The sequence below is a fragment of the Leucoraja erinacea genome, chromosome 2, assembly GCF_028641065.1.
Source record: "Leucoraja erinacea ecotype New England chromosome 2, Leri_hhj_1, whole genome shotgun sequence".
NCBI classification, from domain to species: domain Eukaryota; kingdom Metazoa; phylum Chordata; class Chondrichthyes; order Rajiformes; family Rajidae; genus Leucoraja; species Leucoraja erinaceus.
Window position 1 is genome coordinate 20,733,322 of NC_073378.1, and position 15,323 is coordinate 20,748,644.

At 42.7% G+C, this 15,323-nt stretch overlaps 1 protein-coding gene across 1 annotated transcript in view; it reads left to right on the forward strand.

Moving 5' to 3' along the window:
- Positions 1 to 15,323, forward strand: part of dnajc1 (DnaJ (Hsp40) homolog, subfamily C, member 1) — a 120,903-nt gene that overhangs the window by 61,508 nt on the left and 44,072 nt on the right. Inside the window, exons 7-8 of the mRNA XM_055652547.1 lie at positions 6,101 to 6,191; positions 8,252 to 8,421. Of these exons, the coding sequence (XP_055508522.1) occupies positions 6,101 to 6,191; positions 8,252 to 8,421 (261 nt within the window). The remainder of the gene's footprint in view (positions 1 to 6,100; positions 6,192 to 8,251; positions 8,422 to 15,323) is intronic.

A 15,323-nucleotide genomic window follows, 5' to 3' on the forward strand; every position in this document is an offset into this window, starting at 1 on the left:
GCAGGTGATGCAAATCTGAAATAATAGCAAAAAATGTTGGAAATGCTGATTGTTTGGGGGGGGGGGGGGTGGTGATTTTCAGTCAACCGAGGTATTTTGTTGATTAGAGTGACATAGAACCGTAAAAGAAGGTCCTTGACCACCTGCAGGTTCACAAATACGGATTTAACACAGCGCTTCCCGCATGTGGTCCACATAACAGTCAACATGTTTGTGTCAGTCCTTGGCGATGCTGAGCGCCCTCCGCAGACAGCGCTTGCTTTTGGATCTGCTTCCACCTACTTCCTGCGTTGGCATTTTCGGTACCCTCTGCAGTGCTTTCCGGTCGGTAAAGAGCAGTTGCCAAACCTTCTGTGATACAGCCTTAAAGGATGCCCTCGATGGTGCAGCGGTAGATTTTCACCTGGGATCTGAGGAGACAGATGAAATGACTTCACCTCCTCAGGGTAAAGTAGCATGTTCGAGAAGCTCGAGATCTTCCCTGCCTAATGAATACACCCTGCAAACAATCGCCCTTTCTGCATTTGGGATTTTGTAGAGGAATCCTGTATGCAGTACACTAGTTGGGAAGGCGTATGCAGACTTCTCAGCAGAGGCCTTGGCTTTCTTTCCTAGATCCCGACCTTAATGAATTCGCTATTCTCTGCTCCCAGCTCTGCCATTTTTTCTCTTTCACTTTCCTTTCCGATCTGTCCTTTCCTGATCCCAAGCAATCATCCCTTGGGTAAGGCCTCAGCTTCAACCACATCTGAATGGATTTTGACTCCAATAACCCCATGAATTTTAATACCCATGTGATTTATCCCCTTCACGTTTCCCTGGCATCATCTTTCTTCCCAGTTCTACATCCACTATCTTTTCATTATCTGCTTCTGATCTTTCCCTCTGATTCTAAATGATCAGTTCTCCGGAAGAGCCTTGGGTTTCCTCTTCACGTTCACATCTTAATGACGTCTGAGGTCAACATTCGTAATTTCAACCACTTTCAATGCGATTCACCACCAGATTATTTTACCTTTTCCTCTGCTGACATCATTCTGAAGAGACCATTCCCTTTATGACTGTCTGGTTCACTCTACCATTTCCACCAATCAGCCCCCTTCTCCTGTGGTTGTAAAACAACCAAGAGTATAACACCTCTCCGACCACCCTCCTTCCCAACAATTCAAGGCCCAAGTAGTCCTAGACCAGAGGGCACAAACTCAGAATAACAGAATGTATATTTAGAATGGAGATGAGAAGGAATTTATTTAGCTGGAGGATGGTGAATCTGTGGAATTTATTATTGGAAAATCATTGTCCTGTGTACCTAGATACAGGGAAGAGTTTTGTTTGCATGCAATCAAGTTAACCCATAATATATCAATACAATCGAGCCATGCACAAATACACTACAAAGTGCAAAATACCAGATTGCAGAATATAGCATTAGAGAGAGTGTAGATAACAAAGGTCTACAATGAGCATATGAAGGGAGATCAGAATTGCTTCCAATCTGGTATTGGAAAATCATTGTCCTGTGTACCCAGATACAGTGAAGAGTTTGTTGGCATGTCCTTTCAAAAGTTAACCCATAATATATCAAAGGCTGTAAATAGCCATGCATAATGGCTGCCACTGAGATTAAAAAATACTTGTATGCAGAATATAGCATTAGAGAACTCGAGTACAATAGGTTTGGGAAATCAGAATTGCATCGATCTTCACAGAGGAAGACATTGAGCAACGTCTGATATTCAAGAGTCGGGGTGGAAGCAGCTGTTACTGGTCTGATGGAATGTCCCTTTCCAAAGTTTAGGCCATACTCTACAAAATGGCTGAAACGGCAGCCTGCCGCGTGCAGCTGATTGTATTGGCTGCTTTATTGAGATTTAATAATACTTTTATGTAAATGCAAACCATTTCAACTTCGTGTATTGAAGCTATCTGTGGAAATGGAAGTTGCATCAGTCTTCACTTGAAGCTGTTGCTGCGCACTGTAAATTCAAGAGTAAAGGATTATTAAAAGTTATTCAAGTGGCTATTACTAGGGAGAAGGTGCATGGGAAGCTAAAAGGGCTGAAGGTGGATAAGTCACCTGGACCGGATGGACTGCACCCTAGGGTTCTGAACGAGGTGGCTCTAGAGATTGTGGAGGCATTGAAAGTGATATTTTTCAAGAATCACTAGAGTTGGGAGCGGTCCCAAATGATCGGTAAATTGCCAATATTATCCAAGTGCACAAAAAGGGAGTAAGACAGAATATTGGAACCTATAGGCCGATACGACTGATTTCAGTGGTTGGTAAGATCTTAGAGTCTATTGTAAAGGATGAGGTTGCGGCGTACTTTGAAATTCATGAGAAAATAGGCATGGCTTTGTGAAGGGAAAGTCTCGCTTGACAAATTTGCTGGAATTCTTTAAAGAAGTAAATAGGACAGACAAAGGAGAGTCGGTAGAGGTTGTTTACTTAGATTTTCAGAAAGCCTTTGATAGGGTGCTTCACTAGGCTACTAAGTAAGATGCCTGGGGGCAGATACTAGAATGGATAGCAGGTTGGCTGGATGGCAGATGACAAAGAGTGGCAATAAAGGGGGGATTTTTTGTTTGGCTGCCAGTGACTAGTGGAGTTCCTCAAGTGTCGGTGCTGGGGCCGCTGCTCTTCACGTTGTACATCAATGATTTGGACGAGGGGATTGAAGGCTTTGTGGAAAAGTTTGCGGATGATACGAAAATAGGTGGAGGGGCAGGTAGTGTAGAGAAAACGAGGATTCTGCAGAAGGACTAGGACAGGTTAGGAGAGTGCAGAGAAGTGGCAGATGGAATATAGTGTAACAAAGTGTAGAGTCATGCATTTTGGTAGTAGGAATAAAGGCGTAGACTATTTTCTAAATGGGGAGAGAATCCAGAAATCGGAGGTGCTAAGGGACTTGTGAGTGCTGGTGCATGATTCTCAAAAAGTTAATCTGCAAGTCGAATCAGTGGTAAAGAAAGTAAACTCAATGCTCAATATTGTGAACAATTTGGGACGCTATATCTGAGGAATTGATGTGCTGGCTCTGGAGAGGATCCAGGGGTTTACAAGAATGATCCCAAAAGAATGAGTGGGTTAACCTATGATGAGCTTTTATTGGCATTGGGCTGGTATTCGCTGGAGTTTAGAAGAATGAGGGGGGACCTCATTGAAACATAGAGAATAGTGAAAGGTTCGTATAGAGTGGATGTGGAGATGATGTTTCTAGTGGGAGAGTCGAGGATTAGAGATCATAGCCTCGGAATTAAAGGACTTTCTTTTAGGAAGAAGATGAGGAGAATTTCCTTTAGTCAGATGGTGGTGAATCTTGGAATTCTTTACCACAGAAGGCTGTGGAGACCAAGTCAGTGGATATGTTTTAAGCAGAGATAGATAGATTGTTGATTAGTACAGGTGTCGGAGGTTATGGGGAGAAGGCAGAATGGGATTAGGAGGGAGAGATAGATCAGCCATGACTGAATGGTGGAGTAGATGGGCTGAATGGCCTAATTCTACTCCTATCCCTTATGAACATGATACAGTATAGAATATAGCTCTCAGCATATATTACATAGTAATATAGTACATCAGTTCCAATGTGCTAAAGGTGAATCGGATAGAAACATGGAAACATAGAAATTATGTGCAGGAGTAGGCCATTCGGCCCTTCGAGCCTGCACCGCCATTCAATATGATCATGGCTGATCATCCAACTCGGTATCCCGTACCTGCCTTCTCTCCATACCCTCTGATCCCCTTCGCCACAAGTGACACATCTAACTCCCTCTTAAATATAGCCAATGAACTGGCCTCGACTACCCTCTGCGGCAGAGAGTTCCAGAGATTCACCACTCTCTGTGTGAAAAAAGTTCTTCTCATCTCGGTTTTAAAGGATTTCCCCCTTATCCTTAAGCTGTGACCCTTGTCCTGGACTTCCCCAACATCGGGAACAATCTTCCTGCATCTAGCCTGTCCAACCCCTTAAGAATTTTGTAAGTTTCTATAAGATGTAAGTTTCTATAAGAATAGTATAGTAAGGATAAGGATAGTAGCTAACTTATAGTAGGACCATTTAGTATCCTAATAAGAGGGGAAGAAACTGTTCCTGAGTGGTGGTGGACCCTTTTAAGCTTCTGCCACATGGGTGCAGGGAGAAGAAGGAATGACTAGGTGGGGCAAGTCTATGATTATGCTGGCTCCTTTTTGTGTTGGATTATGTTTGCGTGGTGGGAGTGTCCCGGGAAGCTGCGCGGTCCCGATCCACCCGCCAATCAACTGCGCCCCAGACGACGACCGGAATGTGCCCCGGAAGGCTCGACTCGCCCTATAGGCCTCCCAGGGGACTGTGGTGAAGCCAGGCGGCCAGGCCTATCTGGGCCGAAGGAGCCATGATGGCAGCAGGAGACTCATCGTGGGCGGAGGCGGCGGAAGCTTTGATGGCGGTGGGGCCTCGCGGTCGATGAGCATGAGATACATAGACAATTGGTGCAGTAGTAGGCCCTTCGAGCCAGCACCGCCATTCAATGTGATCATGGCTGATCATCCACAATCAGATCCCCGTTCCTGCCTTCACCTCATACCCCTTGATTCCACTAGCCCTAAGAGCTCTATCTAACTCTCTTTTGAATGCATCCAGTGAATCGGCCTCCACAGCCTTCTGAGGCAGAGAATTCCACAAATTCACAACTCTGTTTGAAAACATTTTCTCATCGCAGTTCTAAATGGGCTGCATCTTATTCTGAAACTGTTCTGGCCAAACTTGTTCTGGACTCCCCCAACATCGGGAGGGGAAGACAATGGAGGACAGGCGTGGGGAAACCGCCGTGAAAAACAATTGAGGACCCCTCGTGGGGGGGGGGGGGGGGGACAGGGGGGCATTCTAGTTTAGAATCCGCTGCCCAGGGGATAAGTCTGTATTTGTTTATTTGATTGTTCGCTTGTTCAGCTGAAGGCGCTGTGCACACGGCAGCCAGCTAACAGTCGGTTTTCGTTTTGTTTTCACTTTTAATTTCAAGTTTTTGTATACCTTGTGTGTTGTGACTGTCGCCAGACCAATATCCTTCCAGGGATGAATAAAGTGTATCGTATCGTTTCCAAGGCAGTGTAAACTATAGATGGAGTCAATGATGGGAAGTCTGATCTGTGTGAGGTGCTGGGCTACATCTACAAGTCTCTGCAAGTTCTTGCTGTCCTGGGCAGAGCAGTTCCCAAAACAAGCAGTGGTGCAAACTGACAGTATGCATTCTATGGTGCATCTATAGAAGTTTGTAAAACTCATTGGAGATGTGCCGAATTTCTTCCGTCTCCTCGGGAAGTAGAAGCATTATTGTGCCACCTTGGCTGTCGTTTCAATGTGGTTAGACCACAACAGATCATTGGTAATACTAACGCAAAGGAACTTTAAGTTCTCAACCGTTTCCACTTTGGCACCATTGATGTTAATTGTGGATGTACCCCACCACACTTCCTGAAGTCAATAACTTGCTCCTTCTTCTTGTCCAAACTCTCCATCTCCTTCCTGTACTTCGTCTATTCGTTATTCATGATCTGGCCCACCACAGTGGTGTAATCTGCAAACTTTTAATTTCTAGCTTAATGTGATGCACAATCATGGATATAGTAGGGGACCTAGAATGTATGCTCTATGGGTTTTAATTAACCCCATATGAAAGCTTGGAGCATGATTAGTGATTTATATAGATTCGTTGTTGTACGGAAGAATACCTTCACTTCATTCACTGCAATGGTATTTCAAATGCTAACTTTCCTCATGTTCTTTGTGTCAGTTTTAATGCATGCTATTGTAATTTGGGGTTATTGGTCCATTTATAACATTTACTCTTTTTTTAACTTTTGGATATTTTGCAAAATCTTCTAAGGAAATACAAGAACTTTTTACTGATGCGTTTCCCAAAAATCAATAGATAAATCTATTTAATTAGACTGTGCAATATCATTCTTTTTCATATAGAAATGCAATACAATATGAGTTATGATGTTAGGAAGGTTTTTAAAAAAAAAAGTACCAGCTCGTAAATGAGTAGGGACTTTTGTTTCATAATTATAAACACAGGATAAATTTATATAGTGCACATGTTTTTCTTGCAGGCTATTAAAGATCTTTATCTGGAATGGAAAGTAATGAAAGTGAAGGAACAAGAAGAGGCAGAGACTCAAGCTCAGTTTGAAGCAATGCAGAGTAAGAAACATCTGTGCTGTGTAAATAGAATTGTTTTTGTCACTGGAGAGAGCCCAGTCACTCGATAATGAACTATCATTGAAAACTTGACCTCCAGTATTTTACCATAACCTGGAGGCTGGGTGATCAATTCATGAATCACCAAAGTATTTTAGCAAGCTCATTATTGGGTGCTGCAGACAAAAATTAGCTCTGTAAATCTATTTTATAACAGGATCTGTTTAAGATGCATAAGATTGTCTCCAAACATACTGTATTTAGATAGCAGGGGAAAAAAGGTTCCTCTGGATTTTCTAATATTCTTTATCTTTAATTTTGAGAACATTTAGATTGAAACAATCATAACATAACGCGTAAGAGATATAGGCAACATAGCCCTTTCATTGTTTGCTCAGTCAGAACTGTTCTGATTGCGTCCTCGACTCCATTTTTTTTTTTTTTGCCAGCACCCCATATCCTTTGATTTTGTTATAGCCCGAAATATATTTGATGATTCCTCCACAGCTCTCTGGATTAACGGATTCCCAGGATTCACAACTCGCTGAGAGAACAAGTTCCCCATCTCTATCTCTGCCTTTAGTAGATAACCCTTCTGAAGCCATGTTCCCATATTCAATATTCCTCCACAAGGGGAAACATTCTCTCAACATCCATCTTGTTAGAACATAGAACGGATCTTGTTGTGCTCCCTCAGATTGCTTTTTTCAATAAGATCATTCCTTATTCTTTCACACTCCTATGAGTGTAGGCACAACCCGCTCAGCTTTCCCTCACTGAAATTTAGAATCATGAAATTCCTCTTTTCAATTATTCACTTTTGAGAAAGATGTTTGAAGGGTCTTGTTAGTTTTCTGATTAATGTGTTTAAAATAAAGCCTCAAGGCTTGAACATGATGGGATCTGAATACTGTGTCATCCAGAGAATATAGGATGTTAAATTTGCAAAATGGTGTATATGAATATCTTATTTGGTTAAAATAGATTTGTTTCGATCTGCATTACTTCATTGTGAAAGATTATGTAAAAAAAATACATTGGTACTGGTTTTCCGAACCACTATTCTTATCAATGCGCTTCGTGTCTGCAGTGATTTTGGAATAAATTAACTCTTGTTGAATTAATATTAATTATTGTAATGTACACCACTGAATTAATTAGATCAGTTTCCTAAATGTATGCACTAGAACCAGAAAATTTGGTGCTCTTTGGAAAAGAGCTCCACAGTTAAGAGGACTTTTACTTCTAAGTTCTTTATTCTCAAGAATAATATTGCATTACTACTTTCAAACTATTGTCGCAAATTAAAATCATATGGCTGCAGGATACATAAAATTGCTGATACAGCCTTGGCACCATTAATTAAATAGGGTGATGCTATGTATCTCATAACTGTTGTTTTCTTAACGTGGGGAATCATGGTTGGGATGCACAGTTAATGGTAGCATTAACATCTTTTTGAGAGGGTAAATGCAAATCATGTGGATTGGCATGGAGCTGTGTTATACTGCCTGTTTTTCATGACCTAATTGCTAATCTGTCTGCATGTCTATCTGCTTTAAAACGGAGACTGTGCACAGTGTCCTCTAGGGACAGAAGTAGTACAGTGGTCGGGAATTCGAGGCAATTTGCAAATTGAGGGAATGCAACATGGGGTCTCATTAAAGCAATGTGTTGCAGCAGAAGACAAGAGGTGTGAATAGATAATCTGCTGATTCTAAATATTATCCTACTGGGTGAATCTTTGCATAGACATTGTGAGCTATGATGTTGTGTCTGCAGTTTTATGAGATTTATTGGCAGTTATCCATTTCTTTGTTGAGAGGAAATTTAAAAATAAGAAGGTCCCTTTATCTTGGAGCAATTCATGCTTTCTGTGTACTACAGCGTTTGAAATGTTCTTACTGAAGATAAAAATGCCATTTGTTGGTTATGTTGTGTTGTCATCTAAGTGTGCGAGTTGTTACTTATTTGTCAGTTTAAAAAAAAAATGCAAAAAAGCTTTTCTATTGATCTTTCAACAGAATATTTTTTAAGCTGAAAAGCCATTTTATACCTTGCAGAAGAAAAAAGGCCTAAAGTAAAGAAACCAAAATCTGAGTTCCCAGAGTATACAGCCCCTAATTCTGGAGGTATTACCTATGTACCATTGCACGAGGAAGCTTCTACTATTGAGGAGATTGAGGAGCAAATGGCAGACTGGCTGGATAGCAGGCCTCGAGGGCAGAAAAAGGTAAGTCGTAAAAAACAAATGCATTAAAAATGTCATGTTTTAGTTGGGGTAAATGATTGCACAGCCAGAGTGTAACATACTGTAGAAGTTTAGCAAGCTAAGTGAGATTTTAGTTTGAAGTTAAATATTGTAAAAATGCTGCAGGCAGATGAACGCTGCAATATTTATTGTTTTGCCTGCCTGTTAAGATGCTTTCATTTATGTACGTAATTTTAACTTGTTTATACATGTTGCACAATTGCATGCAAATTAATTGATTGTACACAAAAACGCATTACATTTTAAACATATGTATCACTGAATGAATTTAATATAAATTTAATATAAATATTATTCAAATATTTATATGAATCATTTGTTCTGACCTTTCAAACTTTCCAAATTGAGCATTATCTAATAACAAGATTCAAAGAGAAAACTACATAATCATAGCTTTTCAACTCCAAACTTTATTTACACATAGACCACTTGACAGATATTATTATTGAATAGTCAAATAAATTCAATTTTGTTAAAATCTGCAGGTTATAATTTGAAGAATAAGATATCTGAGCAATATACAGGTGCACAACCTTTTATCCGAAAGCCTTGGGACCAGACACTTGTCGGATTTCGGACATTTTCGGATTTCCGAATGGAACATTTTTAGCGTAGATTAGGAAGGTAGCGCGGGCGGCTTGAAAAGTCTGGAGCGGCTGCCTCCTCCCCGGAGACCGGGGAATCATTGTACATCATTGCATAAATGTTAGTCAGTTAGTTTGGAGGGATTTTATGTGGTGGTGGGGGTAAAGGGGGAAACTTTGATTCTTAGTCCCCTACCTGGTCGGCGACTCCCAACATCGCGGAGCTGGGGGCTCCGTCTGGCCGCGGGCGGCGCCGGTTGGTGCTCCGACCTCGGCAACTCTACCCCTGGCTGTGAGGCGCTCCAAATCCAGCGCCGCCCGCGGCCCCAGCTCCGCGAATGTTGGGAGTCAGCGGCCACAGCGCTCCGGAGCTTACCGCACGGCGACCCGGTAGGCATTGCCCGCTCCCCGCTGGTATCCCAGCGCTGCGACGCCGCCGACTCCCAACATTCGCGGAGCTGGGGCTGCGGGCGTTCGGCCGCGGGCGGCGGTGGATTTGGAGAGCCTCGCAGCCAGGGGTAGAGTTGCCGGGGTCGGAGCTACAACCGGCGCCGCCTGCGGCCGGACGCCCGCAGCCCCAGCTGGGAGTTGGCGGCCACAGCGCTGCGGAGCTTACTGCACAGCGACCCGGTAAGGCATTGACCGCTCCCCGCCTCTCCGACCAGGTAGGGGACTAAGAATTAAAGTTTACCCCTTCACCCCCCTTCACATAAAAGCCCTCCAAACTAACTGACTAACATTTAAGCAATGATTTACAGATGTTTAAGTGTCTCCCCGGTCTCCGGGGAGGAAGCAGCCGCTACAGTAGTACAGACCTGGGTTGACCGTGGGTCGTTTCGGGTCAAGTTTGGCGCCAAACGCGAACTTTGGTGTGCAGACGACATCCTGGAAAAATGGCCGGTTTTCGGAGTTTTTCGGTTTCCGGAACACCAGATAAAAGGTTGTGCACCTGTAGTATGGATTTGTTATTAGTGTGGTAAAGCACAGGAATCTAAGAGTACAAATAATATTACATTGTATGTTGTAGCCATTAGTACAAGTTGTAGCCAACTGGTTAAAACAACAAGAGAGCTACAATGCATTGATCAATGAAACCTGAAGCATTTTCTATTCAGTTCCTTCAGACTTTAAAGGTGTTGGAAGAAAAGATTGATTATCTTTGAAGTACCATAGTGCGATAAGCATGTACACTTGTTTAGTTATACCATTTCCACTCCCCAATTCCTAGAGTTCGCTTTTTATTTTGTGTCATGATAGCACTAAGATTAAATTACTCGGGCATTTGTATTGTGATAACTACAACATTGAATGCTGACTTTATTTATGGATTGTAAAACAAATCTATTACTCTATATTTGAGGTCTCAAAAGAGCATTGAAGACACCCAGGGGCATAAATGTTGTCCTGCCCTACACGACCTGAACATCTTGCAGACTGACCAACTTTGCTTCAGTGCATGGACATGCTCCATGTCAAAAGAGGCAGAGCATCCCTGTCTATGCCACGATTCAGAGGTGTACAGATGAGAAATAGCAGTCTCACAGATTGAAACAACCCATGAAGTCTACTTTGTTACGTTGATGCCTCACTAGATTCTTGAATGGTTTTCACCAATGTTTGGAAGCGGAAACTACACTTCAGAGCAATCACTTAGACCTTTTGTGTAAATGTGTGCTCAAGCTGGAAGTTACAGCCTTAGAGACACATGCACTGGGATCAAATAACCTGCTGCAAAAACTCAATGGGTCGTGCAGCATCGATAACAGCAAGGTAATTGCTAATGTTTTGTGTTGAGACTCAGCATGATGACTAAGTGTAGAGGGAAGATAACCAGTGTAAAGAGGTGGCAGGGAAGGGTAAGGCAAAGATTGTAGATGATGAGTGGAAACAGATATGGGGAAGATGAAGCAGATTGGAACAAGGTGGGAGAGTATAGAGATAGGCTGGTATATATTTTTTTAGTTGTCCCCTCATGTCCACCAGCAGAGATTGCGTCCAGACAAAATCTGCACCCAACAATGGCTGGGTCACGTCTGCCAATGGCCAGGAAAAATGGCAGGTGCCAAATATCAAAGAAATGGTGTGGACCCCATATGTTCGTGTGGAGCCGCCATTCGCAGCAGTCAACGAGGGCCTCTGCTTACCGGCATATACGTGCCCATCCTGGACGGGGTGCACCACATTGACCTTGGCTCCCGTATCGACCAAAAATCAAGGCGTAAAGGCGATGACTCTTTGGTGGTGATTACCGGCGGCCGGCCCCAGCGTTTCCTGGAAACGCACAGGGCGGGCGGGATTGGCATCTTGCTCATTAGGGCCGATAGTTTCCGGTCGCCAATCCCGCCCATGTTGAAAATGCGGGATGCTCGCTCCATGCAACTGTGGCCGAAGGTACGGAACAGCAGCGCCTTCAGGCCGCCATATTTATTCCGCAGGTAGGGAATTGTTCGTCCGGCAGTTTCCTGGTTGAGCGCTATCACGTAATGGTAGTGGGTCTCGTAGTTGATTACCCCGCGAACTACAATTGTGACTCAGCCTGCTGGAACCATACCTGCGTCTGGGTGGTCCAGAAGGTCGACAGCTTCAGGGCGACGCCTGCTCGGCGGCAGGTTGGGCGCTGGCGGGTTGGGCACATTTTTCTTCCGAGAATATCTACTCTGGACGTCGGGGCCACCGGATGTAGCGGACGCGGAATTGTCCGTTAAAGAACGAGGCAGACACGACGTTTGTCTTACTATTCTTTATTGCTACGCTAATTCTCCTCCATCACCAACCCCGTGGGCATGCGTGATTAGCACCTTAAATATTCCCCAGGGGTACCTGTGACCACACCGTGTCCCTATGTGTTACTCTCATCACTAGGACACGTGATCCCCCCAAGAGCTGAAGGTTATGTACAATGCGTGACCCACCACCCGGGGCTGCCACAAAAATATACTTTACATGGTTACAACGTTTGCAGTTGACGCCCAAATTGTTCAGTTTAGTTTATTGTCACGTGTACCGAGGTACAGAGAACAGCTTTTGTTGCATGTTAACCAACCAGCGGAAAAACAATACATGTTTGCAATCGAGCCATTCACAGTGTACTGATACATGATAAGGGAATAATGTTTAGTGCAATGTAAAGCCAGTGAAGTCCAATCAAAGATAGCCCAAGGGTCCCCGACATGGTAGATAGTAGTTCAGGACTGCCCTGTGGTTGCGGTTGGATGATTCACTTGCCTGATAACAGCTGGGGGAAAAACTGTCCCCGGATCAGGTGTGCATTTTCATACTTCTACACCTTTTGCCCGATGGGAGAAGAGGTAGTGGCCAAGGTATGATTCATCCTTGGTTAAGCAGTTGGCCTTGCTGAGGCAGCGTGGTATAAATGGAGTCAAGGGAAGGGAGGTTGATTTGTGTGATCATCTGGACTATGTCCACAATATGATGCAATTTCTTGCTGTCTTGGAAGAAGCTGTTCCCAAACCATGGTGTGATGCACCCCAATAAAATGCTTTCTACTGCACATCTGTAGAAGTTGTTGAGAGGTGTTGGGGACATGCTGAACATCCTCAGCTGCCTTAGGAAGTAGAGGCATTGGTCTGCTTTCTTGGACCTCGCTTCAATATGGTCCAGGATAAGTCATTGGTGATATTTACTCCTAGAATTTAGAAGTTTTCAACCATCTCTACTTCAGCACTCACTCTTAATGCAAACTGGGATATGTGTACCACTTTACGTTCTGAAGTCGAGCACTATCTTCTTTGTCTTGCTGACATTGAGTGAGAGAGGTTGTTGTCTCGACACCAGAAGACGAAGTTCTCAATCTCCTCCCTGAACTCCGACTGATATGTCCCACAATGGTGGTGTCATCTGTGACAGTGAAGTAGATTCTAGATCAGCTGGGAAAGTGGATAAAGAAATAGGAGGTGGAATATAACCATATAACAATTACAGCACGGAAACAGGCCATCTCGGCCCTACAAGTCCATGCTGAACAAATTTTTTTTCCCCTTAGTCCCACCTGCCTGCACTCGTACCATAACCCTCCGTTCCCTTCTCATCCATATGCCTATCCAATTTATTTTTAAATGATACCAATGAACCTGCCTCCACCACTTCCACTGGGAGCTCATTCCACACAGCCACCACTCTCTGCGTAAAGAAGTTCCCCCTCATATTACCCCTAAACTTCTGTCCCTTAATTCTGAAGTCATGTCCTCTTGTTTGAATCTTCCCTATTCTCAAAGGGAAACGCTTGTCCACATCAACTCTGTCTATCCCTCTCATCATTTTAAAGACCTCTATCAGGTCATAACTTGGACAAGTATGAAATGTTGCATTTTGGTAAATTAATCCAGGGCAGCACCTACACAGTAAATGACGGGGGGAAATGGCAGGGGCCTGGAATATTATTGTATAGGGTGATTTCACTAAATGTCAAATGAGCGTAGATCCCCCCTCACGTGACCGAAAATTTTAACTGGAGGACATATGTCACATCGGTACATGTTAGTGAATGGGGAAACACGCACTTTCCCACCCGTTAAAAACATGGAAAACGGCCGATTTTTGAGCTGATATTTTCTGTGCTAGTCGGGGTGACCGTGAAGCACAGCGACCTAAATTTTCAGGCAAAAAAAAAGATAGAAAGTAAGGTAATTACAAGAGGGAACTGAAGGTGGAACACAGCGGAAGTGAACAGCCGACATTTGCCGTGGAGATTTAAAGATCCAAAATATCGGGAATTATCGCGTTTGCTCGCTGAATTTCATCAAAAGTAAGGCATTATTAACTTACTTTTGATGAAATTCAGCGAGCAAACGCGATAATTCCCAATATTTTGGATCTTTAAATCTCCACGGCAAATGTCGGCTGTTCACTTCCGCTGTGTTCCACCTTCAGTTCCCTCTTGTAATTACCTTACTTTCTATCTTTTTTTTTTGCCTGAAAATTTAGGTCGCTGTGCTTCACGGGCACCCCGACTAGCACAGAAAATTTCAGCTAAAAAATCGACAGTTTTCCATGTTTTTAACGGGTGGGAAAGTGCGTGTTTCCCCATTCACTAACATGTACCGATGTGACATATGTCCTCCAGTTAAAATTTTCGGTCACGTGAGGGGGGGATCTACGCTCATTTGACATTTGGTGAAATCACCTTATAGCAGAGAAAGTTCTTTTCACATTATGTGGTGCTAGCACTTCAAAAAATGCTGGAGTTGCTTTGACTTTTTAAAGAATTTGAAAGTTACCATCTTCTCCATCTTACTGAAACCATAAATCTGTTTTGCAAAATAAAATATTTCAATGAGAAGTATTCTGCATTGTTATCAAAATTATGAATGCAAAGTTATATCATATGCATCATTTTGGAAGATATATTTGTATTAAGCTGCAGCACTTGAGAATAACTGTCTTTCTTTAAATTTTAGTTTTAAAATTAAAAATAAGACATTTGTTAGGTCCTGTGGCCATGTTATTTGTAGTCAGCAACAACAAACATGCAATGGTAACTATTTTCTGTTAATTCCCATGGCAATATTTTCCTTGGAGCAGTGAAAATTGAACAGTGACTTGATTGAGTAAGAGAGAAAACTTTTAACCATAACTGAGGTGTCTAAAACTAGAGAGTGTGAATAAGAGGTTATGCAGCTTCTCAAAATATTGATAAAACTGTTGGTGGAAATTTTTTTTTCAGTTCTTGCACTGCTTATTGAATAAGAGGTAACTTTATAACTTAATGATTTTATCGTAAAGGAACATTTTGGAAGTGAATATTTTATGGTATTTATTTTGGTGGAATTTATGTAATGTGGTCTGACACTAGGGGCTTGAATCTAAATGGTGAATCTTTGAAAGTATGTGGGGAGAGTTGACAGTGGTTGATTGGGGAAACATATTGAAATATCTGATAGTGGCCAAGCAATTGCTAGCATTTAAAGAAATGGAGCAACATTTGCTCAAGTAAATGCATCTCCTTAACCAACCAGTATCTGAAGAAGAAGCTTTGACCTGGAACATGAATTCTGTCATCCTTTCCATAAAAGTTGCATAACCTGACATGAGTCTATTCCATGGAAGCTCTAACTTCAATCAATTTTCCACCTTGACTCCATGTTTCTTAATACTTACCCGCCAGTCTATCTATTTCAGTTTTTATTTGATCTATCTTCAGTATAATTTACAACAAAGATTCCAGATCTTCACTGCAGTTGTAAAGGAGTATATTCTGACAGCGCTCCTAAATAGCCAAAATTCTTGCATGAAGTTGTACCCCTCATCCAGACTCTATTT